Genomic DNA, 27,439 nt, shown 5'->3' on the forward strand with positions numbered 1-27,439 from the left:
AAACCCCAAGAACTTGCTAACAGGGGTACCCTTCCACCAACCACAAATATCGGTTTTTCTTACTACAAATGCCTCCCTCATAGGGTGGGGAGCACACATGGGTGAAGAGGTGACGCAAGGAATGTGGTCCTCCACGGAGCAGTCACTGCACATAAATATACTGGAGCTCAGAGCAGTGTTCAACGCCTGCAGACGCTTTCGAGACCATATACAAGGCAAAGTAGTCGGGATCAGTACAGACAATACCTCCACCATGTTTTATATAAATCGGCAAGGAGGAGCTCAGTCCCGTGCCTTATGTGCGGAAGCAGTCCGGTTGTGGAACTGGTGCATCGCCAACAATATAATCTTGAAAGCCTTGTACTTACCAGGCGCTCACAATGTGAAGGCAGACCAGCTGAGCAGGCGTTTCGCACTCACGCATGAGTGGCAGATCCGTCCCGATCTGCTACGACCGATTTTTCACGCATGGGGTTTTCCCCAGATAGACCTGTTTGCTACTCAACACAACAAGAAGTGCCCACGATTCTGCTCCAGGGCAGGACTGGGACGGGGGTCCCTGGGGGATGCATTCGCGATATCCTGGAGGGGCCCCCTGCTTTACGCTTTTCCTCCCACAGTGCTGATCCACAGTCTTGCAGAAAGCCAGGAGGGAAGGAGCCCGAATGATCCTGATAGTCCCAACGTGGGATCGACAGCAATGGTTCCCCCTACTCCTGTGCATGTCGGACCGTCCACTGATGCCCCTTCCGGTGGCGCCGGATCTGCTCACGCAAGCCCAGGGGTCCATAGTGCATCCGCACCCCCAAGGCCTGTGACTACAAGCATGATTAATCCATGGCTCAGCTCCCTCGAGAGCACATGTACGGAGGAAGTGCAACAAGTCCTAGAAAGTAGCAGGAGGACTTCCACCAGGAAGACTTACAAGCAGAAATGGACTCGCTTCACGGCATGGTGTTCTACCTAACAGCTAGCCCCCCTTTCAGTGCCTATACCTGTAATATTAGAGTATTTACTGGACCTCAAGAGAGGAGGACTCTCACTATCCTCGTTAAAGGTCCACCTTGCCACCATTTCGGCGTTCAGACATGAAGAGGAAGGGCACACGGTGTTCGCCCATCCCATGGTTACCAGGTTCCTCAAAGGGTTGGTAAACCTATACCCTCCTCGGAAACCACTTCCACCTTCGTGGAACTTGGACCTAGTGCTTAATGCGCTAACGGGACCACCGTTCGAGCCTTTGGCCATGGTTTCCCTCCGCCTCCTTACGATAAAGACGACCTTTCTTCTCGCAATCACGTCAGCTCGCAGGGTGAGCGAGCTTGCGGCAGTTATGGCAACGCCACCCTGCACTGTTTTTTCCAAGGAGGCGGTAACCATACGGCTGCATCCAGCCTTTGTTCCTAAAGTTTCTTCTGAGTTTCATATTAACGAACCTATCGTTTTACCCTCGTTTTATCCAAAGCCTCATAACTCTAACAAAGAGGCGCGCCTACACCTCCTGGACGTGAGGAGGGCGCTAGCCTTTTATATAGACAGGACCAAGTCCTTCCAGAAAACAGATAGACTCCTAGTCTCTCTCGCTCCCAAATCGAAAGGAGAAGGTCTCTCTTCACAGAGAATCTCGAAGCACATCGTATCCTGCATAAAAATGTGCTACGAACTCAAAAAGACTCCTTTACTGGCCACGCCCAGGGCTCATTCCAGTAGGGCCGTGGCGGCATCAACAGCCTTTTTCAAGGGCGTTGCGCTAAAAGACATTTGCAGAGCGGTGACCTGGTCATCCTATGACACCTTCGCCAAACATTACGCCCTTCACAGGGTATTCCAAGAGGATACCCGTCTCTCGACAGCGGTCCTCTCGGGGACAAGCTGCACATAATCCGATTACCCACCTCCTGTCTTGGGTTACTGCTGGGTAGTCACCTAATGTGGAGCACCCACGGGGACACTCGAAGAAGAAAGAAAGGTTACTCACCGTAGTAACGGTGGTTCTTCGAGATGTGTCCCCGTGGGTGCTCCACTACCCTCCCATCCTCTCCACTTCGGATCTCTGTTAGTGTTTTGCAGGAGCATCCGAGGCGGTTGGTCAAGGAACTGGCGGGGACCGGATCGCACACGTGGCCAGGAGCGCGCAAGGGAGCGGCGCGCACCGGCGCATGCATGGTCCGGCAGAAACTGCTTGGAAGATCCGATCTGCGGCGTCGGGTGAGCCCGACACCTAATGTGGAGCACCCACGGGGACACATCTCGAAGAACCACCGTTACTACGGTGAGTAACCTTTCTTTTTTCCATTTACTTCCATGAATTTAATTATCCTTTTATTCACAGTTTGTTCCATAGTCTTTGAAACTACGGAGAGCAGACTAACTGTTCTGCCTGCAACACTTTCTTTCTCTTTCTTACATATAGGTACAATATGAGCTGTTGCCTGAAACTGTGATACTGCACCCCTTGCTTCCAGACTAACTACGTCATATGTATCATGTGCAAGCTCTTTCAGTATTCTGGGATGGACATTATCTGCGCACTCTAATTTGAGTGCATTAAGCTTTTTGCATCTGACAAAGCGGGTCTTTGCCCACGAAATTTTATGGTCCAATAAATCGGTTAGTCTGTAAGGTGCCACAGGACTTCTCATTGTTTCTGCGGATACAGACTAACATGGCTATCCCTCTGATACTTGAGATTTTTGAGATTTGTTTACACCTCAGTTATGGTCATGTCCATTGACAACCACTTTCTGAATCTGACATGATTCTTGTCAGTTTTACTGATGCACACTCCTGACGAGCAGCAGTGACAAAAACCTAGCAGACTGATCAGTTTCTAATTGGTGTTCACTGATGGACAACCAAACAACTGATACAACCCAGGTGAACATTTGCCAGTTTTCCTGGAGTTTACCAGCCACAGGCAGCTCTGCCATGCAGCTAGACCCAGAGCAGGGAACTCAGGGTTACTAAATTCCTGGGCCAGATGTGCTCCCAGTCTTCCCAATTCTGACAGTCTGGGGAGTTTGTTACCCCAAGATTTGGGTAGCCTGTGGAGCCAAGGAGTCCAGGAGTCAGGAGTCAGCCCAGTAGCTGCATAGTGGCCCTGAGAATTCTGGCTCAAGTCAGGGCACCCCTGCATTTCAGGTTCCCAGCTACAGTGCTGAGAGCCTAGACCCTGAGAGCCACAGCTTGTGCTCGGTTTCCGTGGGCTGCCATTCTCTTGGCTGCAGCATCAGTGACACTGGAAACCCAAGAGCCTTAGCTTGTCCCACAGTTTGTAGGGCTTCCAGGCTCCCTGCTGTGAAGCTGGGAGCTCAACATTGTCTCGAGCCAAGAATTCCAAGATCTCCAGCCCTCTCCTTTAGCTACAAGAAGCCTGGAAGCCCAGTGGTCCCCAGCCACGAGGCAAACTGCTTAGCGGGGCTGCCTCAGGCCTCTGGGCCTTGGAGATATGGATCCGGCAGTACCTTGTTAGGTGAGTTGGCAGGAAATCAGCAGGTTTCCATTGGAACTGTGGCTAGCAGGTGTTCTTGTACTCAGGAAAGATTTCCACAGAATTCTGTATTCCAAAGCCTTCCACCACTAATGGGTTTAACCCTTTCTTTGCTACACTCTGTAATCACACAACCTTTAGCTCAGAGGGAATGAATACCAATTATCATTTATAAACAGTTCCTCTCATTATACGCCTATTTATGGCATATTTTATAGCTTGCTAATTACAAGCTCACAAAACAGAAATATTTGGAGTTAAATAATATAAACAGGAATGGAATTGATTTTCACGTAGAATAATTGTATTGATTTATTGTTAATTAAAATCTTTTAAAAAGATCTTTTGGCAAATTAAGCCATTTAATTAATTGCATAGTAGTAGCTGGTCACACACACACATATATATATATATATATGTGTGTGTGTGTGTGTGTATATATATATATATATACACACATACACACATATATATATTGCATTACAGTAAGATTAATGGTTCCATAATATTCTTTCCTCTAAAAGCTGCTGCTTCACAGGAGTGTATTAGAGTTACTGTATTTATCCAGGATGACTCTACATGAAACATATTCCACAAATATGATGCTGTCATTCCAGTTCCTAATGGACGTGTCCACATCCCACTCCCCCCACCCCCTGCAAAAAAAATTGCAGTCCAGTTGGTACTACATGGTACTGTTGGCAGTCTCCGTAACAGAGAGTAAGAACTGACTAGGGTTGGAGACTAAGCTCTGTCGGTCTCACAGAAAGTCTCTGTAGTTTACTATGGGGGGCCTTTGTGGACTATGTGAGAAAATCACACTGTTGCTAACAATGCTTTACGTATTACAAAGGCAAAGGACTCCAGGTTTCTTTATGGAAACTTTCCAATAAAAGACTGTTATGTCAAACAGTTAATCAATTTAATACACTTACAGTGTGCATTAATATAATGCAGTACAGTAGTAAATGTACTGTGCAGAAGGCATTTCCAAAGGACTCCAGTTTAGGGTTTTTTTTGGAAAGACTTAATTTTTAGTGTCAAAGTAGGCATGAAGAGGCAATTTTGCAATCTTTTGAGTGCTTCTTGAGAAGTGCTGAGTGCCTTCCACTCCTGTGGACTTCAGTGGGACCTCAGGACCTCACTCAGCACCTTGCAGAATTAGGCACCTTATGCTGCAGTAGCAATTTTATTTACTACTATCTTATTCTATTTTGCAGCTGTATGGCAAGCTCATGTAGTCACATCAGCATCCATTGTTTCATTAGTGAAGAAAAAACATGAATATACTATGATACAGTATCGATTGGATAGTCACTCTTCCCTAATAGCAATAAAACCTTTATATTTTATTAATAGAACAATGCAGTTGTTGCCCATTATGCTCCCTTTTATTGTTCCTGGGCTGCAGCGGTTTTTTATGAATGAAATGTTGAAGTCTGTTAAATTGTTTAGCCCATCTGCCTGTGCCTTTCACGAGAAGTTCCCAAGCTACCTTCATATGAAACAGAACCAGTGTAGCTGTGATGATTGATTGCTCCATTGTTGCTATGATGGGTAGAAGGGGGATTTGAGGAGTTCTTTTTCTTTTAACTTAAAGTTTTTAGAACACTCACCATAATCTATGAACGTACTTACCCGACAATGTATTTTTTGCTATGAGTGTCCTCACGGTCTTAGTTCAACTGAGATGGAAAGAGGGGACTGTTAACTTGGACCTGCTCTTCTTTTGTTCTCACCCACTCCACTTGCAAACCCATTTTGTAATATATAAAAAAGAAGAAACACACAGGGTGTCTTTACAAATAGGAAGTACTGTAGAGACAGCCTAAGTTGGACTAAGGGCTTCCCTCGATAGTGAGATCCTCCCGTCTTCTCTTCCATTTGCTGTAGGTAAAAGAGGCAGAGTAGTGTGAGAGAGATTCTAAAAGCCCTCTGTCTGGTGGGAGGACTGTCCCAGCAAAGAACAGGCAATTGGCTGTCCTGCCTGGGCCTCCTCACAAGCCTCGGTGTAAGGGGCATGGCAGAGCAGAAAGAGACGTTTTGGTGGTTGGGTCAGAGCATGTGGTGCCACAGAGATTTTTGCAGTGCCGAAGTCCATAGGGCAGCCAGGGGCTGCTGTAACTTAGGCCTCCAGGCCATCTAAATTGTGCCAGAAGTCACTCCAGCCTCTAAGCTGGCCCAGAAATAGGTGTGCAGAAATGTGACATAAAATCAACATAACCACTGCTCACTGTGGGTTGTGAGTTATGCACTGTGACAGAGTCAGACTGCAGCCTTGTGGGCATACGGGAGCTGCTTTGATCTGGCCAGCGTGAATAACAGTAACAGTGAAGCTGCAGCAGCATGGACTAGCCACTGAAATATGTGCTCAGCGTCGCAGGCAAGCCAGAATACTCTGGGTAGTGGCTCCTGCTGCTGAGGTTTCACTGTGATTGTCATTCAAGATAGCCAGCCTCAGCTAGCTTTGGTCATGTTTGCGCATGCATCTGTCACCATTGTGCTTACATTGTAGACATTCACTTAGAGGTGTAGCACAGAATTTCACCCAGAATCCTTAAATGGTGAACCTCCATTCACAGTTGAAGTTTGCTAGATCAGGCCCATAAGCTATCCGGACAGTTGGATAATACAAAGAAAAAAGAGTTTCCAAAATAGTTTGCTGTGTGGTGTGTGTTATTTCATCAACTGATTTGCAGAAGATGTTTTTCCCATTATTAAATACAACTTTTTATCCCTCTCCATTATTTGTTTATGATAGTGGGTCCCAAACCTTAGTCCATGGATCAGAAGACAGCTAAAAATATTACAGGTTGAACTTCCGGCAGACTATCATCTGGCAATATCTGCAGTCCGGCATGATCATAGTTAGCCGGCTATCCACTTATCATGGGTGACGCCAAGTTTCCTGTTGTCCCGTAAAGTTTCTTTACAACCACCAGTCCTGGTTCTCTGTGTTCTATGCTGTTATTTAGCTATAATTGACCCTGAAGTGTCTTCTGAGAGACTGGTGAACAGTGGAAGTGTTGGTAGAGCTGCTAGACAATATTGACATCCCATGGTCCCTCAAATTCTCTTGTTTGGCACTGGTCAGGTTCTGGAGGTGCTGGACTAGAGAGGTCCAACCTGTACTTACTTTCTTAATATTTCTTTTCCATGAAAGCAGTTGCTGTAGTTGTCACAGGCATGTTATTGGAAGGCAAGATGTGTCTATGCAATCATTTAATGGGAGGAAGTGGTCTATCAGATGGTCTCATTACTACCATGTACAGAAGAAGCCCTGTTTTGCAAACTAACTGGGTATTGCAGAATTAATAAAACTGAATACCTCAAAATTATAGTCAGTTAAATGCATACGGTGATATATGGTGCACTCCCCTGCTTTCTTTTTGTCCTTCATACCAGTGCAAAGCAGTTTCCAAAGCACTGAAGTCATCAGAATAAAAAGGGTTGTTTACTTTTAGTTCATCAGTTTCAGTTTTGTAATGTGATTATATGTCTTCTGGCAAGAAAAAACTGTTAATATAACTGGTCTGTTGTAAGACTGGTATTGATAAAGCTGAGGTTCTACTGTAATCCATTCTGTGGAGAAGTTTGGGTGCCACCAAGTTCTATAGCTTTCCCATTTCCATCATTACTTTTGTTCTCTAAAGACTCCTTATCACCGCTTGTCACCAGTTGTCACTTCACTGGTCTGACTAGAAATTCCCTAATGACTCTCTGTGTAGGTTCAGTCCAATTAACTTGTTCTGAGCAGCTGGCAGTCAGGGAATAGCTATTTGATTGTTTTGTGTTCCTGTTTGCCTGTGGTTATTTCTGTTTGTTGTTCATCATCTTCCTCACCAGAGGCAACATGTGGGCCAGCTGCATGAGGCCAGCCGGGGGGACATCGGTTGGAACTAGGGCAGCGGGGTTGGGCTCATGGGGGGTGGTCCGCTGCGGGGGGGGGATGAGGGGGGACTGGGGTGGGGGGATGTTGGAGAGGACGGTGGGGTGGGGGATGGTGGGGTGGGGGTGGGAGGGGCAGGGTTGGGAGTAGCTCACAATGGGGCAGCAGCCGGGGCCAGGTGGCTGACCATGGCCTGGGTCAGGGCGTCCAGGTTGGCCGCCACCTGGTCCTGGGCCTGCCGCTCCATGGCGAGCCTCTCCTGCAGCACACCCGTGAGGTCCCGCAGGGATGCAGTGAGCTATGTCCCCCACCTCCTGCTCCCCAGCCTGGTAGCGCCGGCAGACGGCCCGGCAGAGGCTCTGTGCTGTCCCTGGTTGGGGTCCGGGCCTCTCCACTTCGAGGTCAGGCTCCCTGGCCTGTGGATGGTGCTGGTCCAGCTGCTGGCTGCTGGAGCTGTGGAGACCGAAGGGGAGAGAGGAATGGGCCATTAGTCCCGTGCAATCGCCCCTGCCTCTCTTCCCCTCCCCGGCCCTCCCCACCCCAGGAGGACTCCCCGGTGTCCTTGGGGGACTCCTGTGGTGGGCAGGGGTCCATCTGGCTGGCCATGGGTGCTGGGAGGCTGGCGGGCTGGCTGGGGCTTCGTTGCTGGGAGCAGGCTGTGAAGCAGCATGGGCTCCCTGCTGCCTGCGTGATCTCAGCTTCCTGCCTGGGGATATGTGGGAGCCTGTGTCTTTAAACACAGGTGGATGCCAGAGCCATAGAGCTCCACTTATGCTGAGAGTGGCGCCGCCATCTGCCAGCTGATCAGCTCCATAGAGGACTCCCTCTATCAAAATAGCCATCCACGGAGCATCTACACTTGCTCTCTTTCAGAAGAGTCTTTTGAAAGGGAGCGCTCTTCCCCCCACGGGAACGGAGGACCGACTTTGACGGAACGGCCTCACTCTGCCAAAGTTAATTTCAAAAGACCGCAATGTGTGTGCAGATGCTCCATGGGGAATTTCGAAAGACGGGCTGTCTTTCAACCCCAATTTCAAATGTACTTGCTAGTGTAGACGTGGCCATAAAGAGGTGAAAGCAGGGCTTGTAATGGAAAGTATTAGATATCCCTAACTAGGGGCGTAACTAGTAGCGTCTGTCTTAAATCAAAATGCAGAGATCGCTTTTTTACCTGAGACGGGGAATGTCGTGTGTAGACATGAATGGAAAGCCTCTGGAAGAATGCCAACGAGAAGAGGGAAGCACTTGTTATGAATCATGTTGGTGAGTCTGAAACTTAGTTCAAAAATGGGACTTGATGACTTTTATATCATTAAAAACCTGGGCCACAATTTTTCTGTGCACTTTCTTCATTAATATAAGCCCTATATTGATTTCTTTGAGAGTGAGGCACTTAACTATCTTAGAGGATCTAGCCGTAAGCAGTTTTTTAAAAGTACCAGTGGCTCCAGTGGTAGGGTACTTCCAATCAAAATGCCTTTTTTCCTTTTAAGCATCTGGAAGTTTTCTGCATTGAAATGATTTGCTGTCTTGTAGACTACGGAAACCGGTTTTTGATACATAGGTAGATCAAAGTTTATGCCCATGCGTTTTTTCGCAGAAATAACCAGGGCAAGTCATAAGCACTCATCATCACTTCCCAAATGAAGCTTTAATTTGCTCTGCATGTGTGAATTCCAGCAACATGATCTTATATCGCTCGGTAATATAACCTGTATTTATGATTTCAGCCCATTACAGTGCTTGTGGGGGGTGACAGTCTGCCTAGAAAGGCAGTTATTCGTCAGGAGGGTATTAGAAAATGAATCCTTGCAGTTAGACACTGGCTTGAGAAAGGACCCCAAAGGTACAATCAGCTGACACCAAACTTGATGCTGATGTCCAGCTTTTTTATGCCAGCAAGGCCCAGATGGAGTGGACAGAGGCCCAGGAGGTAAAAAGGGTGTAGCTCAACATTTAAAACACTTCAACTTTTAACTCACACTGAAGACAAAATGCAACAAGTTTTGTTGAGTTAGCAGAAGTACTTAATGCAACCCAAATAATGATATAAAAAGCTTTTGCCATAAAAAATCCCCTTGTGTGAAGACTATGTCTGTGCTACAGTTGGAGCTAAGGATCTGACTCCCAGCTCATGCAGACGTAAGTGGACTAGCTCTTATCTTATTGTCTTCTACCTACCCTATCTGCCCCCAGCGGATACCTACTTGGGGTAACTTGGCCATGCTGTCGCTCAGTGCTGCCCATGCTACTGTAGCTGTGCTAATATTTTTGACACGCTGGTTTGACAAGAGCCAGCATGAGTACGTCTGTGCAAGCTGGAAATCACACCCTCGGCTCCCAGTGTAGAAAAACCTAAATGTAAACCAGATTGTGGTGGTAGATTGTTCGCCCCTTTTACAATGTAAAGATTTGGGGAAAGTCTCCTAAACAGGAAATTCTTTTAAGAGAAGTTCTTTTATAGATCATTCTGAGCTATTGGTAAGAAAAAATGAGTGCTATAAAATAAAATGTGTACAGATGCAGCTTTCTTGCAATTACATCTCATGTCCCAAGAATTTGGTGTAGTCTTTATTCAGCTTCATGCCTTGCAGTGCTCTGTGCTTTGCATGGCAATTAGCTCCATGTGTTATCAATGATGTGTGCTCCTGGCTATTTCTCCAGTAATAACTGCTGTTATCCTCAGCTGCAGAGCCTCACATCTTCCTGACAGACTCCATGTGCACATGTGTGTGCAAATGGTTGTTGTTGTGTGGGGCTGCCCTGACTGAGGAATGGAGAGACAGGAAAAAGCATCAAAGAACTAAAGGAATCATGCCCACTGCCTTTGATACGTGAACTAGAGTTGCCAGCATTTCACTGAGAGTTCATTGGAGGTTCACGGAGGCGAGTCTGTTGTGGTAGATTTCAAAAAACCGACGATAGACAAATGAGTTCATCCCAGTTAGTATAAATAATAAATCAGTAATGGTTCAGCAATTCAGCATGATATAACACTCAAAAACCTCACTGCTCTTCCTCCCCAGCCCCTGGGAAACAGAGTCCTTAAAACATGGTGCAAATCTTCTGCTGGGTGGACATTTTCAAAAGGGAGAAATGATTACATTGTTCAAACTATGGGCACCTTATATATAAATGTATTTAGGCACAGGGTCATATAGTAAACACTGACATAATAGTAGGAACAGAACGCTGTTTAAAATTGGCGGTTCCAGCCGTGTAAGTAGGTGAAGGATTGGAGAGGTATACAGTATTGACTGCACCTCACTAATAGATGATTTAAAAAAATACTTTTAGTAAGGCAAAGTTACAATAAAATGTTAATGTACCCCGTTGTGTTTTACTTATTCAGGATCAGATTAATAGTCAAAGAACCTGTTAAAAGATTCTGGCCTGCTGGTTGGGGAGCCCTCCTACTCTGCATATGCTTAAAGGGTGACCAAATCTCTTTGGTACCTATTGTCTTTTGGCCCTTTTTGGTCTTTTAGTGGTATTTTAGCTGCATTTTTGCAATAGCGTACAAAATCTAAATGCGAACAATAAAAGAAAACATTGATTTGTCTTTCTATTTAAAATGCAGATCTTCTACTGGAGCATTAAATGAGCAAATCAGAGGATCTTTAGAAAACTGCTATTCTGCTATAAGATTGATCTTTTTAATTATTTCCTTCCCAGACCACCTAATTCTTGGTGACAGCCACCACATTTACAAGTATGTTCCTCCATCCCTGCAAGCCCTCCGACAGGTCATCTCTTGATGCAAACTGCAGGCAAAATTTACTGCCATGTAAAATTTTTGTTAAGATATAATTGCGAAGTGAAACTCAGCATGTTGAGCTCAGAGTCTTGTGGACGTCTGTGACATTTTGCAAGGTGAAAACAATTTAATACAGCATAATCATCCAGATACACTTGTATTGACTTTGTTGTATGGTACTAACAGGGCAAGACCATGGAACAACGTTATTATAAAGAGAGAAGTGGACACAGAGATTTCTTTTCAAGTAATATTTCCATATTTGCTTCTGTTTGCCTGGTTCTTGTGTTTTTAATTTTTTGTCATTATCATTCATTGTAAGGCTATCAAATCACTTGTATCAAAATTTAACTGTGGGGAGTAAAGGTTTTGTTGGTTGGTTGGTTGGTTGGTTTGGGTTTTATTTATTTTTATTTTCTGCCTTGAAGTGTAATTGGCCAGGAGATATCAATTTTGGCTTAGATCCAGCGTGGCAGAAAGGACAAAGCTGTTACTGGTGAATATTTACAAATGTGCATGATCCTCCTGGGAAGAGAGAGATTTAATTTTAAAATACAAAACTAAATCATTCCTGAATTGAGTTATGAGCAAATCTTATCTATTCATGTTATTTTGATCTTAAACAGGAGTGAGATCATGTTATGCAACAAGTTGATACCCCTTCTCGTGTAAAATGAGAGCAGATAAATGAATTATAGTTTTTCAGTGGGGCAGCAGACGCACTGCTCTGCAAACAAGGTGTGTGGTATGTCAACAGGGCTTTTTGTGCTCTACTGTTAATGATGTTAGACAAGAACATAAAAATGACCGTATTGGGTCACGCCAAAGATCCAGTTAGCTCAGCATCCTGTCTTCTGACAGTGGCCAGTGCCAGATGCCCCGGAGGGAGTGAACACAACAGACAATGATCAAGTGATTCCTCCCCGTCACTCATTTCCAGCCTCTGACAACCAGAGGCTAAGTACACCATTCCTACCAATCCTTGTTAATAACCATTGATAGACCTAACTTCCATGAGTTTATCTAGCTCTTTTTGTAACCCTGTTTAAGTCTGGGTTTTCACAACCTCCTCCGGCAAGGAGTTCCACAGGCCTAACAATGTGATGCCAAAGCATGCAACAAGCTTTTTAATTTTTTTTAGGGGGAAGGGGAGGGAAACCAGAAGGGTGAAAAATAGATCAGCTAATGCAGGAGGAAAATAAAGTCTGCAGAATTTTGTTATTTTTCTTTATGCATGTTTTTTCTTCTGAGCTACTTTTATTAGCAGCATCATTTATTTCTGATTTATTACTGCAGTAACAGTAAAAGCAGCCTATCACATTCTTTGATTCATCTGTTGCAATGGTGAGTTGAGAATGGGTCTGTTTGCAATTGATTATAGTGTCTTGGTGATTTGTCAAATATGAGGAATTCTTGAAAGGCGCTTTATGTTTCACCTGTTTCTTTTTCTACTACAGCTAGTGACGTAACTCCTGTTGACTTTTAAATGACAAACTATATTACAGCAAAAGGGTTAAAGACAATTCATTTGTTTAATAACCACAGGACATATTCAGCAATAATTTCCAGGAGTCCTGACAATAAAAGACTCACAAGTTCCCATAACCTCGCATGAAATCCCATCCACAAAAAATTATAAAACATAAATTATTCTCTGCTTGTATGTGGCTACCTTAATTCTGACATTGGTATGCCTTAGATGCCCAGCGCATGTGAATTCAAACCCTCCCATGCACTCTGCCAGGAAGCACACTATCATGGTTATGATGTTATGGTCTGTGTTCAGCACGGTCCTCCAGGAGAACATTATTATTAATATACAGAAGTCACGCAAATGGCATTTGGCTAACAATACATGAAAGTATAAAAACCTTAAATTTTCAAAAGTGAGTGGTGATTGCAGGTGCCTAAGTTGAGACACTTTTTGGGAGGTCTAACTTTCAGAGGGCAGGTGCTCAGTACTGCAGAAGATCAGGCATGTATCTCAAGTTGGGCATCTGAACATTTAGGCATCTGGAATCCCTAACCACCTTCAAAAATTTAGGCCAGAATTCCTTCAAAAGTAATAATAACATAATATACATTATGTTAATATTCTCTTAATAATGTTAATATGTTAATAATAACGTAAAGTACAAATGCATTTGTTCTTTCATTGTTAGACAACAGTCGGGGCCAGATTCTCCCATCATTGTGCTCTGCATAAGCCGAAATCATTTCAGTTGATGGATTCTGCAGTGCAAAGTGACCTTAAGCTTTTGGAGACCTGCCCCACTCTCAGAAGTTTCCTCTGTTTAGCTGGAATCTCTAAGTCATGTAAACCTGGAAGAGGCAGCTACACCACCTCCTGCACCTGCTTCCCCACTTCCCAATGCTGTTTGCTCTAGCAGAGCTGCACTCCACAGCCTAAGCAAGAAACAGGATTTGTTGGGGCTGTGATGGGAGTCGGGGGAAGGGGAGAGGTTGAAGCTGAGGCATGGGCATAGCAGAGTGAGGTTACACTTTACCTCATTCTCTGCTGGCAGAAGATCTGGTTTCAGTGGCTCTTAGGCACATGCGTAAAGTTAAACATGTACTTGAATGTTTTGCTGAATAGGATGGATTTAAGGACCTGTATAGAGAGGCAGACTAGGGGTTTCTGGGCAAGAGCTAGTGGGGGCCCCTTCTCACCACTTCTTCTTGCAGTCCCTCCACCTTAGCGCTTCTGCTGGGGAGTGGAATTGGGATATTTGGGTGCCCCTCACACCCAGTAAGAGCATTGGGCAGGTGGAGGGGCACAAGCCCCTGTGCCCTGAACCAGCTCCCCTGCAGGAGAGGTGGCAGCCATAGAGAGGTAAGTCCCCATGCTCAGACTCTGTACTGCTGTGCAGAGCTGGTCAGGGTGTGCTGATACCCCAGCTGGCCAGGGCCCTATTGGCCCAGTGACTAATCTGCCACTGCCTGTATAGGTAACTCTTCATACTTGTGTACAAGGTGTTCACTATGGTTAAGTGAAATCTTCCAGATTTCAAGCTCAGGCTCAAGCCTACCCGCCTTTCTGTCTACACACAAATTGTGCTTACCTAAGACTCAGACCTTGAGTTCCCCCCACCCCAAGCATGGAAGTTCCTGACCTGAGTCACACTGGGACTCATGAATCAAGCCCTGTTGTTTTGCAGTGGAAACTCAGTTACACTACTCTGGGAGTCCACTACAAGTATCCCGCAGTCCCACAATGCAACTTTCCTTGTCCCCGGTCAACCACACTTCATGGACAATCCAGTTTTCTCACACTATACCATGAACAAAGTTCTAGAATAGACACTTGTTCTGAAGACAGTAGAAAGTCAGGAATAAGGGTACAAAAAGAAGTCCTGTGACACCTTATAGACTAACAGATATTTTGGAGCATAAGCTTTTGTGGGCAAAGACCCGCTTCATCAGATGCATGAGTGGGATGGGGGCATGCAGAGGGGCATTTAAAGAGGGGGATCCCAGTAAAAGGAAGGGCCAGAGCTCACAAGGTCTATTCAGTCAGGGTGGAAATGGCCCATTATCAGTGGTATGTATCAAAAGACAAAAAACAAGTCAGATCAGACCGGGGGATATGGCCCATTGTCAGAGTCTAATGTGAAGCTGTTAATACCCAGGATGGTTATGGGTGGTTGCTTTCAGGTCAGCATTATACAGTATAGTCAGGTTGGGACCCAGGGTTCAACAGTTCTTAGCCAGGGATTACAAATCAGTGTAGATGTTTAAGTCCTAGGTTACAAACCCAGGGTCTGCTAACTTAAGCCGAACTAACCGTGGGCTTGCCATGTAGACATACCCTAGGTGGCCCTGTTAGACCTCTGATTTACTCATTGAACGTGGCTCCAGTTTAAACACTTGATTCCATGAAAGTTTCTGCAGTTAATAATGGGCATAATTCTTAGGGAAATAAAACCACCCTAAGCAACCAATGGGCAAGGATGCTTTAAAATCACTTCTGGAAACATAGGGAAGCATGAGCTAGGCAGCACTGAACTGACCGCGGGAGGGTAGACCTGTAGCCCTGCCCCTTCCACCTGAGGCCCCACCTCTTCCGGATGAGGTCCCACTACTCCTGCCCATGGGTCTGGCAATGCTGCCAATGGGAATCCTCCCAAAGAGAAGGATCAAGCATGTTACTTCTTTTGTAAATAAAATTACAGTAAATATATTAGGTCTGTGTATACTATAGGTATAATATATACTCAAAATGAAATGAACCACACCTTTCATAAATGTAACCAGAATCTTACAGATTAAATAAAAATATATAGTAGTCACTCATTTAGAGACTAAACATTTTTAATAATTGTGTTTTCTTATAGAAAATGTAGCAAATATTTTTGAGCTTACTACATTGCAAGTATTCTGATGGTAGAAACACTTGACATTGACTTAAAAATGTACCAAAGTTTTGAGTACACCTCATGTAGCCACGTATCATCAAATCCTGCCATTTGCAATTTCTTACTTTAAAAAGTATTTTTGTCTCTGTTTACAGGACAATGGAACAGGAGATAACAGCTCTATTGAAGAAATTTTGCTGGTAGGAACTCTTTAACTGTTGTATTCTCATGTCATTGAATTTACCCAAAAGAAGGAAGGAAAAAGTTTAGATACTAGAATTCCTACTCTGGTACCTGTTTGCTGTTTTTAGATGTCACCTTTCCAGAAAACACATAAAGCATGTAAAAATAATGTCTTGTGCACTGGATTTCCCTGTTGCTTTGCCCTGCTGCCACTGACCAGATGTTCACCTTGAAGCAAGCAAGGGGACTAAATTAGAAACTGCAATGTAGAAGTATGTTTCAGGTTTACAAACCATGAAGTGAGCATGTTACCATTAGTCATGGATGTCAAAAAAACTTGTTTCAGGGTGAGTGGACCACAAGGGTCTTTTTCGACTTGGATTTAATTAAAATCCATTGTGTGGTTCTCTTATTAATGACGTTATGCTATATTATTATGTCTATTATCAAATCAAAATATATTACATCTTGCCATTGCTATATTTATCACTTTTATCATAATAATTTCCACTTTTCTAGTAAATTAATTTATTTTTGGACTAATCTAGGCCTGAATACATTTTGGCATTGGACCTTTTCTGAAGTAGGCAAACCTAAAAGCAGCCTCTGATTTTACCATAGATATTTAATTCCTATTTTATTGATTCTCTTTTTAAAGTGCTCATCTAGTAATTTACATATCCTAGAAAGCTGATATTGTACAGGATAAAGCATCAAGACACTTTAGTCCTGGTGGCATGACAAAACCTCAGGAAAAACATCTTTATTCTGTTATGTTACTAATCTTCTGAAAATCTTATACACGCTTCTTTTAGATCTGTTTAAGAATGAGCCTGTTGGGGAAAACTCTAACCTCCTTGGTCATTCAATAATGGATTTAAAAGTGGCCATTTTCCTACTGTAGTATCCAGAGGTACTGAGACCTTATCTGGGGTGAGTGAAGTCTCTGCTCTATAGCCTCAGCTGCAAGTGAGCTGGACTTTAGCTAACATGGTAGAGTGCAGGGCTTTAGGCCCTTGCTCACAGGTTCTATCTCTGGGGCCAGCAACCTGGGTCTGTCAGCATTACACTGCAAAAGGATTTTACCACAAGATCGTAGAAGGTGACATCTGAATTAGGTCTACAGCTATACCAGAAGTCGCAGAAGTCATTCATTTGGAGGCATAGTGCCTGCCAGGGCTTCTATGGTGGCAGCATTTCTTGCCCTGCGCTGCTGGTGGATCAGTGCTTTAAAGACCTGAACTGAGCTTTTCATTTGCTCTGACAATGCACAAGGCTAGTAAACCTTGCACTGTCTTGAATTTTTGAACATGTATGCAATGTAGGATTTGGCAGTTTAAGTGTGAAATTATTTTACATGTTTTATCCAAAAACTTGAGATCTCTGTAGAGCTTGCAATTTCACAAATCAGACCGCACAGCTCTTAGGAAGTCTTGTACCTGGGGATTTAGATTTCCATAGGCACCTCTCTAGGGTGTTAAAGTAATGCAAGGACTCCTGCAGGGTCTATAAACCCTTCAAGGGTCATCTAAAATCTGCAGGAAACCTAGTCCAGGTCTTACTTCATATGTCAGTTTATATCAACTGCATCAAATTACAAGGACTATATCAGGCAGGATTAAATTTTCACCCAGAGGGGAGAATATACAAACAATTAAAGGAAGTTAGGAAAACTTTCAGACAAAAACACTATTGAATTACAGTTCTAATGATAGACCAACCCAAAAAAGCCTTATTAGAATTTTTTTTTCCAATTCGTGCCTTCTAAGTTAAAGGCCATGTTTAAAAAAATACAGGAAGCATGGAAAATCATAATTGAGGTTCTGCACATATCCTTAACAGTGTCACTCCTTGTATCCTTTACCAGACTGCCTGAATACTCCTCAGAACTCCTTGCAGCCACCCTGCAGGCTTTCAAAGCATAGTCCGTGGGCTGGCTAAGTGATAGCCTTCATATCCCTGGAGTTGATTTTGATTGGCTTTTACTAGTAGTCTGTGTTGCACTGTGCATTTTATAATGAGTGCTGGGAATTTTGGGTAAAAGTATATTTTGGTGTAGGATCTGCTTAAAACTGGAATAGTAGTGGTGAAACAGATCCAGCATCTCCATTAATTTAACAGTTGTTCCTCACACCTTATATACTGGGAGCGGGTATTTATTGTAGAGATGAAGAATGCGTGAGATGAGGTTGGGTTGTTTGTTCATATGGTCTTAAAGTGTAACTTATTGGACTTCTCACATTTTTGTTGAAAGGAGATGCATTTATGGAGTCTTAACTCTAACTGGACAAAAAATATTATGGCGCAGGCTTGGGCTAAACATAAAACTTGGGCTGACTGTACTACATTGCTGAGTTTGGTGAAAAGTGTCATGTCCCGTGTGATGTAGTGAGGTTGACTTAATCACTACTGTCCATGCAGCTAAATCAGCAGGATCCTTCCGTCTGCATGTTGAGCAGGAGCATATAGAGTGGTGGGAGGCAGTAGGAAATGTTGGGCAGGATATCAAGGAGGTAGGTAGACAGCAGAGGGTTGATAGGCAGGAGAGGGTGGTGAGAATAAGGAAGTCTTTGGACAAGAGATATAGGTGAAAACAGCACTTAGATGGGTCCCACAGGAAGAGAAACATTGCTTAGAGTAGTGTTTCTTAAACTTTTTGAGACCGCAAAACACCAAACAATTGTATTTTTATGTGGAACGCCTATGAACATTATTTTAAAAAATTTGTTGCCAGACCAAATAAGAACAAAGAAAACAAAACCAAATACTAAATACCAAAACAAAATGAAACGAAAACTAAATGAAGCAATTTAGTCAACTATCATAGCAATGAAGAACTAACATTGTATCCGAGTTGTTCATGGAACACGAGTGTTCCACAGAACAGTTTAACAAACACTAGTTTAGAGGAACACAAAGGGTGGTGGCATAGGAGAGATAAGGCTGTGTAAAAGGGACATGAGATGCAAGGCAAAGTGTTTCTTCTAGGATGGACCAAAAGTAGGGAGCAAAGAAATCCAGAGGCTCAGGGTTCTGACCAAGTACATCTTTTTAAGAGTCCTGTCTCTTTTATACTCCAAATCTGGCACCTCCACAAGTGCACATGCTAAAGTGGGCATGCAAATATATGTGCCCTAGAGTTCTCCCTTTATAAAACTTAATAGCTGTGACATTGAAAATAATTTAACCCCATTTCCTTTGCACTAATGAAACGAATTCAAATTTGTAAGACAATATAACTTCCTGGTTAAGTAAAATAAAAAAATAATAGAAACTGCTACCACGTATATTTTGTTTCTTCATGTTAACATTGGATCCCTTAGATGATTGGTGAGTTTACTAGTTCTCTATCTGAAAGCACTGAGTCAGGCAGGACGTTTTAGGCTGTTTTAAACTTCACCAGTCATATGCATCAGCTGCACGTCATCAGCTGAGTGAATTAAAAACAGAAGTAAAAGGTAAATTAGAAACTGTCTCCAGAAAAAAAAAAACCTGTGGAAAAGGCGAGATGTTACCAAACACACTGTCATTCTAAGTGACCGTTTTAGACAATGGAGGATGTGTCAATACTTAGAAGAGAGAAAAATCAGTTTCTTAAGAGGTTGGATGTTAGTTCAACAAACTGCACACTGCTTCTTTATAAATATTAATGACTGAGATTCCGCTGGCTTCAGTTAAGCTCCAGATGTTGTTGGACATGTGAAGATTTACAGTCCACAAATATGGCAATCCACAGTATATTTCCAAATACTGACCTTGCTTTCTAAAGCAGAAGGAGAAACATTCAGATGGCATGAGAGATACTTAACTGGTGCTGAACAAGCACGTGCTGTTGGATCAATAGATACCTTGGACTACGGGAGTTACATAATTGCAGTCTCACTGCTGGAAAGAAATGGCTGGAGATGGCTTGGGAGGAGGGTGAAGATGCAAATTCAGACCCGGTGCTCTTCCTGTTTCAATACACGGAAAATCTTTGACTGCATTCGGTAAGATCAGGATTGCCAAGGGTTTATTTCTTGTCCACTGCTCTCCAAGTAATAGAATCCTGAATCATATGAAATACAGTGCAACACCCAAACATTTAAAAAATACACCAAATACATAAAATATTCATGTTAAATAATAACTCAAAGAATCCTTCTAAAGAAGTTTCATGGCAGTATTTTATTAATTTAATACTGTATATATTAATTCAATTAAAGAACATCAGTTATAGCTAATAAATACTGACTTTGCTACTTTTTCCTGTTGTTTTTTATCTCTACCCCTTAAATGAACAGAAGCATATAAAAATGACTATAACCTAGTAGACATGTATTTTTACCTCTAGTTTTTATTCTGACTATCTATATGCGGCTCAGACATTTCTTTCAATACATCTTTTAAGGGAAACACCAATTATTATCAGAAGGGGTCCTGTGAGGAAGTTCCCACACACTTTGCTTTGAAAGTTTGTACCTTAGCCATTTGATAAGCTGATAAAAATGATGAAAAAGCCCTGCACTAATAAATTTGTGGTTTGAGAATTACACGTGCGCTTTATAATTCTTGCCTGTTCACATTGCTATCCTTACGGCTCTATCATCCAGGCCTGGAGATGGATCACTTGTTGATTGCCTGTTCTATTCATTTCCTCTGTGGCGCCTGGTGTTCACCACTAACAGAAGGCAGAATACTGTCCTGCCTGGATCTTTTATCTGACCCAGTATGGCTGTTCTGACATAACAAAACCATTTGGCTGCGGCCACACTAGCCCCTTCTTTTGGAGGGGCTCTGGTAATGTGGCACTTTGGGATATGCTAATGAGGCTCTGACAAGAATATGCAGCACCTTATTAGCATAATGGCTGCAGCACGCACTTTGAAACTACCCGTTTTGAAACGCACGCCACCCGTGTAGCTGGGGGGACTTTCGAAACGGACCCCTGATTTTGAAAGCCCCTTATTCCCAGAACCAGATGGGAATAAGTGGCTTTCAAAATCAAGGGGTTGTTTCAAAAGGCACCCACAACTACATAGTCAGTGTGCATTTCGAAACCAGCAATTTCAAAGCATGCAGGGCTGCCATTATGCTAATGAGGTGCTGCATATTTATGGCAGCTCCTCATTAGCATATTCTGAAGTGCTACATTACCATAGCCTTTCAGTAATTGTAGTGTTCAAACTCATACTTGTGTCACGTGCTCATTTTAACTCGGCTTTCATACCATACTCACTACTGTGATATCTGAGTTCCTCCATGCTCCGCTCATGTGATAATTGTGAGAGGTCATAATTTGCCCATTGGCTTCCATAAACGCATATGCAAACAGAGGAGGTTACATGGAATAGATTCCCATTAAACAAACCCCACCTCATTCACCTTTTCTGCTGCACGATGTGTTTTTTCTTAGTTCCAGCACCACTGGGTTTGTTTGTTTTAGGCAGTGGAAACTCATATGGGCTGGGTCTACGTCGCGCTCCACCCAGTGCCACTGCCAGCAGAGCTATGCAAAATGAGTTTTTCGGGATTGCAAATTGTGTGTCATTTGCATATTCCCGAAGCTCGTTACTATAGCCCCGCGAGAGTTCGGCATCAGCAGAATGGGATCCGGCACTGAGGCATAAGGGACTGGCAACAGAGTGGGGTTTACGTGGCAGAGGCATCTCCACGTAGCTTCTGCAGTGCCAGCACCCTCTTCTGCTGACACCAAACTCTTGCAGGGCTATGGTAATGAGCTTCAGGAGTATGCAAATGGCACACCATTTGCAATCCCAAGAAGCTCATTTTACATAGTTCTGCTGGCAGTCTCACTGGGCAGACCACCATGTAGACATGCAAAAAATGATGACACAGGACAAGAGAGTCGGTAAGTGTGATACAATACTACAAGCTAACGCTAATGAGGTGGGACCTGTTTGTGGCTTTATTTTTAGTCAACATCTGATGGGTATTTCATTCAGTTCTCTGAAACATGTTTTTTCTTAAAACCCCGGGTTTGTTCCTAGCACTTGGTGACAAGAGATTATATGATAATCTTATCTTTCACTGATGTGCCAAGTTTAGCTAAAAACAATGTAATACCATGCAGGAAATTGTAAGGCCAGCACTTTACCTTTGAGGGGGCAAAAATGATATTCAGCATAGACGCAAGAGCTTGCTGGGATTGAAAAAAAGGCTTCATTCAGGAAAAAGTCCAGACCAGCTGTGGAATTTTCCACGGATTCTATTAATGAGTGTTATTAGGTTGTTTATTCATGGAAACAGAGCAAATACCAAGCAAATTCAAGGCATTATTAATTTCCATAGCATTATATGAATGCATATGTGATGGTTCATTATGTCCCTAAATTTAGACCAGAATAAGCAAAAAAGTGCCAGATTAAAAAAAAAAAACTGTAATCTCCAGTCCAACTTTCATTAACTTCCATCATGGATAGAGAACTGAGTCCCAAGGAAGAAAATTATATCTATTAAATTAAATATTTTGTTGATTTATGCAATGGCTTTTTTTTGTGCCAGTGAAACTTGTTTTTAATAGGAGCACCTCCCCTTACAAATCTAATCAGTACTAATGAAGTTTAGAATGGACAAAAAGAGGGTAATGTTTCTTAGGTGCTTTGTTTGTAAGACCCGGGTCATCAGAGGTCTATTCTCTCTTTGATATGATAGTGCAACTTTCATTATAGTCAATGGGAGACAGGTATGTGTATATAGCAGTAGCAGAATAGGATGATAAATATAGCCACTGATCCTAGTTTGCCCCCCATGCACCCTCACATCTCTTCCCCCTCGTATGCACCAAGTCTGGAAGCCGGAAGGTCTAACAGACTCATATAAATTGAACCAGTCTAGTCTGGAACTCTTTTGTCCAGCAACATCCATAATCCGGCATGACTTTAGTTAGCCAGATGACCCCTTATCATGGGAGTGGCCAAGTTTCCTGTGGTCCCATAAAGGTTGTTCACGGCCACCAGTCCTGGCTCTCAGTGTTCTGTGCTGTTATTTAGCTGTAATTTACCCCTAAATGTCTTGTAAGAGCCCAGTAAGCAGCGGGAGTGCTGGTAATGTGCTAGACAATATTGACCTCCTATGGGTTGGCAAATTCTCTCATTCAGCATCAGTCAGTTCCCAAGGGTGCTGGATTAGGAATAGCAGATACCTTTTTAAGTTTGAACCTCTCATTATAAATCTGCTCAATCTTTTTATCTCTGAACTTCTCCCCTGCAAAAACCATTTACTGTTACTAAAATGTTGTGTGGCACATCTCATCCTAAGCACGAGTTATTCTGGGAAGTTTGGTAAAAGTTATACTGTGTAAGCCATCTCTATTTAAATTTTGAAAAAGAAAAAAAAAGACAGTGACATTCCTAAACAAAAACTTAATTTAAAAAGTGTTAAAGTTACAAATGTGAGCAATGAAAATCAATTGAAATGATCAATACTGATGCAGCCAGTGCTGCTTATATATTTTCATAGTCTAGAGCCATTCCATTGCTGTACACATAGATCTGCCAGTGGATTTCTACTGTGAGAGTGCAGGCCCTTTTCTGAATACAGACTACAGATTGACACATAACTAGTTATACTAAATTAAGTCTTGTTTCTTTTTATGCACAAAGTACCACAGAATAAATAAATTAAACATCCACCCCTACCCAGACTTATTTATTTTCACTAAAGAGACGTTTTCACCAAAACTCTGCAATGGCCCACACTCTGGTCTGTCTGCCATCAGTGGTCTGTGGCTTGCTTCCTAGGAATCCACAGGACTGCATTTTTGTTTAATTACGTTTGGAGTGATTTTATGCATACACAGGACTAATCCTGACAGTTCAGTTTTCTTGACTATAAACATATTGTACAATCAGACTTAAAATGTAATGGAACTGAAAGCTGTTGGTCTATGAGACTCATGTTCCAGACATTATAATAATGTTCAAATAATTTATACTGTTATGAAATTAAGACGTGAAAAGGTCTAGGAAGCAGACAGGTGCTTGCCACCTCACTCCAGAGCTGTGAAGTTCCTTTAGTTTGGAATTATCACTGTAAATCTTCAATATCACTCAGACTATTTGAAGGTACTGAAGCATGTTTAAAGAAAGTTCAGATCTTTTGTGCCTGCCACTTACATTCTGATTATCTTCCTAGAGGCAGAAATCCTCATTTTGATATATAATGAATAAAAGGCACAAGTTGAAGGAATCAAGATAACGAATTTGCAGGATAATTTTATTAATTATCTTACTGCTTCTCATAGAACCAAGGCACTGCAAGTCAATCCTTCCACAGTTATTAATATGCAATGCCTGAAGCTGTTCTTGTAACATTTATTACACATTTACCTAACTAGCTTCACACAAGACTGATTGATTTCTATTATATTTATAACACTGAAAAGCACTGAAGAGGGTCCTTGTTTCTGCTCTAATTTGCACTGTGTTAAATTATATAGATTTACTGCAAATTATCATGGAAGGGAAAGTTTGTAATAATCCCTTTTCTACACTGTAAATGTTAAGTAATGAAATATTAAGTAATGAATGGGTGTGTTGCTCTCTGTCATGAAGGTTGGTAAAGAGATGGTATCAAGTTAAAAATGAGCTGATTTCTAATTTGTTATGGGGAAGTGCAGACTAGGAAAGGAGGCAGTAATAAAAGTAGCATGAGATTATGTTTGACTCCCATCTAGACGTATCAGGAATGTGTGTGGGAAGGAGCAGGCAAAGATGGGAAACAGTCCATACTGATAATATAGGGAAAAGGTAGAAGAAGGAGACGTGTGAGGAGTGATGTAAAGAGGTGTATGGTTGAATGTGATTAAATGGTTAAAGTGGCCTCATAAGCCAGCTAACCTACTGAACTGCCCCTGGAGGGGAGTTAAGTCTCATTGGTGATCACACCAGGCAAGAGAGGGCTGGACCTTCATAAAGGAAGGTACAAAGGGTAGCTGGAGGAAAGACCAGCAAGGAGACCCAAGTGGAAGGCTTCTTGGAATTCTTGGTCTGAAGGCTGAGTAAAGCAGAGCCCTGAGTGTGAAGCCTGACTGGAGAGATCCAGGTCTGGAGCCCTGAGCAGAGGAGGAAGAGCTGCCTTGAGTGCTGGGATTGAAACACAAAGAATTGGGGCTGGTTTGATGATTATTTGGAGCTTGGGCTGGCCTGCAAAGAAGAAGGGGCTGAAGATGCTGTTTAGTTTGCTGTTGGATTTTAAGTGAAAAGCTTTAAGGCTGTGAGAAGGGTTGGGCTCTGTCACCTGGCATGGTTGAATAGCCAGGTCCTGACAGCAGTTGAAATATGTCAAAAATGGTATGGGGGAAACTGGGGCACAGCTGCTGCAGCCAGTTGCAAATGTGGGTGTAAGGGCAACTTTCTGACAAGAGATCAGACAGATTTGTGAGCCATCAAGGTACAGGTTGTAGCTGGCCTGGTATGCATGGATAAGGGAGAAGAGGAGTAGTCCAGAGATGGACCTCTGTAGGACCCTTCCTAGGAAGAATGGTTGTGGGTAGGCAAAAGTGGACCCAGGTAAGAGAGAGAGACTGAAGGAATGATCAGTGAGGATAGGACACAGAGAAAATATGACTGAAAGAGTCATCAGAGGACAAAGCTTTGACAAAGGGTATGAGCAACAGTAGCAAAAGCACCAGAGAGGTCAAGTAGATTGTTTAGCAGTCTGGAAACTTGGCCATGGAAAGGTTATTGGAGGTGGTGGGAAAGCAGAAATCTGAGTGGAGGGGATTGCAGAAGGAGTGGGAGGAGATGAACTCAAGGCAACGGTTGTACATGACATGTTAATTTACAAGCAAAGGGAAACTTCCTAACTGTGAGGGTGGGGCTACGTCTACAGTATCCCAAAACTTTGAAATGGCCATTCAAATGGCCATTTCGAAGTTTACTAATGAAGTGTTGAAATGTATATTCAGAGCCTCATTAGTAAACTTTGAAATGGCTATTTGCATGGCCATTTCAAAGTTTTGGGATAGTGTAGACACGGCCAGGAATAAATTGAATAGGGAGGTTGTGGAACCTCCATCACTGGAGATATTTGAGAGCAGATTAAATGGACATGTATCAGGGATGGTCTAGATGGTGCTCGGTCCTGCTATGAGGGCCGGGGACTGGACTCAATGACCTCTCAAAGTCTCTTCCAGTTCTAGTGTTCTAGTGAAAAGTGCGCTGCGGTAAGAAGTTGGAGAGGCAGTGGGGTCAAGCTGAATGTTCTGAGGTCGGGGGCTGCTGGAGGTGAACAAGTCAGAAGGGTGAGGAATTGGAAAGGCAGGCAGAGGGATGCGTGGGACAAGAGTGGTGTTGAGGAAGTGAGTTTTAGAGCCATCCCATAGAAGTCTGTAGCAGGGGCATCGTTACAGTGTAAGAACAAAAGAAAGATTTTTATTTGCTACCAAATTCAACAGGACACAACAAGGGTGAAACTCCAGTAACGCAACAGTTGGTGATTATCGACTATTTCAATGGCAAGCCCTGTAAGCAAGTGTGACCCTCTGGTCAGTCCTTATAGCCCACTCTGGCCAATCTACAGAGCATATAGGCCTATTTATAGGTCTTGAGAGAGTCTAGCTCTTTAACTCAAACTGTAGAGACTCATGATTTCAGCTTTGGAAGTGCCCAGGTCAGTCCCTAGGGCCTAGATGGTGACTGTAGCACAAGTGCTAGTGAAGTTATCTTAATCTGTTTTGGCCAAACAATCAGTGGTACAATGCCAGACAGAAGGAATGCACAACTTGCCAACGGCTTATACGCACTGGGAAGTCCCTTTTTGCTCTATCACATCCCACAATTCTTTCAAAGTAATCTTGACAGTTGCAATATCTGCTAATCTGGAAGTGTTAGTAGAGGGCTTTTTCATTACCAGGTCAGATGCTCAGGGACAGCATGAACAAAGTTTCTAACAGTGTTTGTACATCATCAACATTACAACCATACCCGAGCATGAAATGGAATGAGTTAGTCTGTGTCCATACTGCACTTTCATCAGTAAAATGTGCCCCATCAACATATGTTTTACCAATGAAAAGTGCTTGGTAGTGGAAGATGCTCCTGACAAAGGTACCTCCCCTCGCTGGGTGTGCTTTTATTTTGTTGGCAGGGGAGCACTCTCCTGCTGACAAAGAGCATTAGGCCACTGTAAGGTGTTCAGTGTAGATACAGCCTTACTCGGGTCAGGTGCTAAGAAGGATCCCTGAGGGTGCGTCTACACTGGCATTCCTCTTTCGAAAGAGATATGCCAATGAGGTAAATCAAAAATGCAAATGAGGTATAAATTTGCATATTTGGCACCTCAGTTGCATATTCTAATTTTGAAAGAGCTTCTTTCTGTAGAAAAATCCTCTTCTAAGGTGATTTATATGTCCCTGTCCATGAGCTGTGGTGTCTGTATGGTTGCCCTGCATCCTGACCAAATAGCTCTTAAGCTAAGCATTTTAAACTTATAACCTGCTTTACCAGCAGTGGTGACATATTTCCCTCACAAACCACATCAAAATTAGATAAATTAAAAAACCATATTCACTGTTAAAATGGAGTTTTAGAAATCCAAAATGGCCGCCGGAGAATGACAGTTAGAAAATGACAGTTGTAATTAATATTCGGCGAGCTATAAATATGTATAAAGTTATGGTTTGAAAAGTTTCAAACTGATTGGTTACTTTAGGATCCTCATACATATGTAATAGTCAAATGCCCCTTTAATACATTGTGGCACTGAGGAGGACCTAGCAGGCAAAGGTTGTCAAACAGGTCCACCCAGGCTGCATATATTCA

General features: G+C 43.0%; 1 protein-coding gene across 1 annotated transcript in view; it reads left to right on the forward strand.

Moving 5' to 3' along the window:
* AFF3 (ALF transcription elongation factor 3) overlaps positions 1-27,439 on the forward strand; it is a 515,483-nt gene that overhangs the window by 223,341 nt on the left and 264,703 nt on the right. The window contains exon 5 of the mRNA XM_074986799.1: positions 15,647-15,691. Within this exon, the coding sequence (XP_074842900.1) occupies positions 15,647-15,691 (45 nt within the window). The remainder of the gene's footprint in view (positions 1-15,646; positions 15,692-27,439) is intronic.

Source organism: Carettochelys insculpta, chromosome 1 (assembly GCF_033958435.1).
Source record: "Carettochelys insculpta isolate YL-2023 chromosome 1, ASM3395843v1, whole genome shotgun sequence".
Classification (NCBI taxonomy): domain Eukaryota; kingdom Metazoa; phylum Chordata; order Testudines; family Carettochelyidae; genus Carettochelys; species Carettochelys insculpta.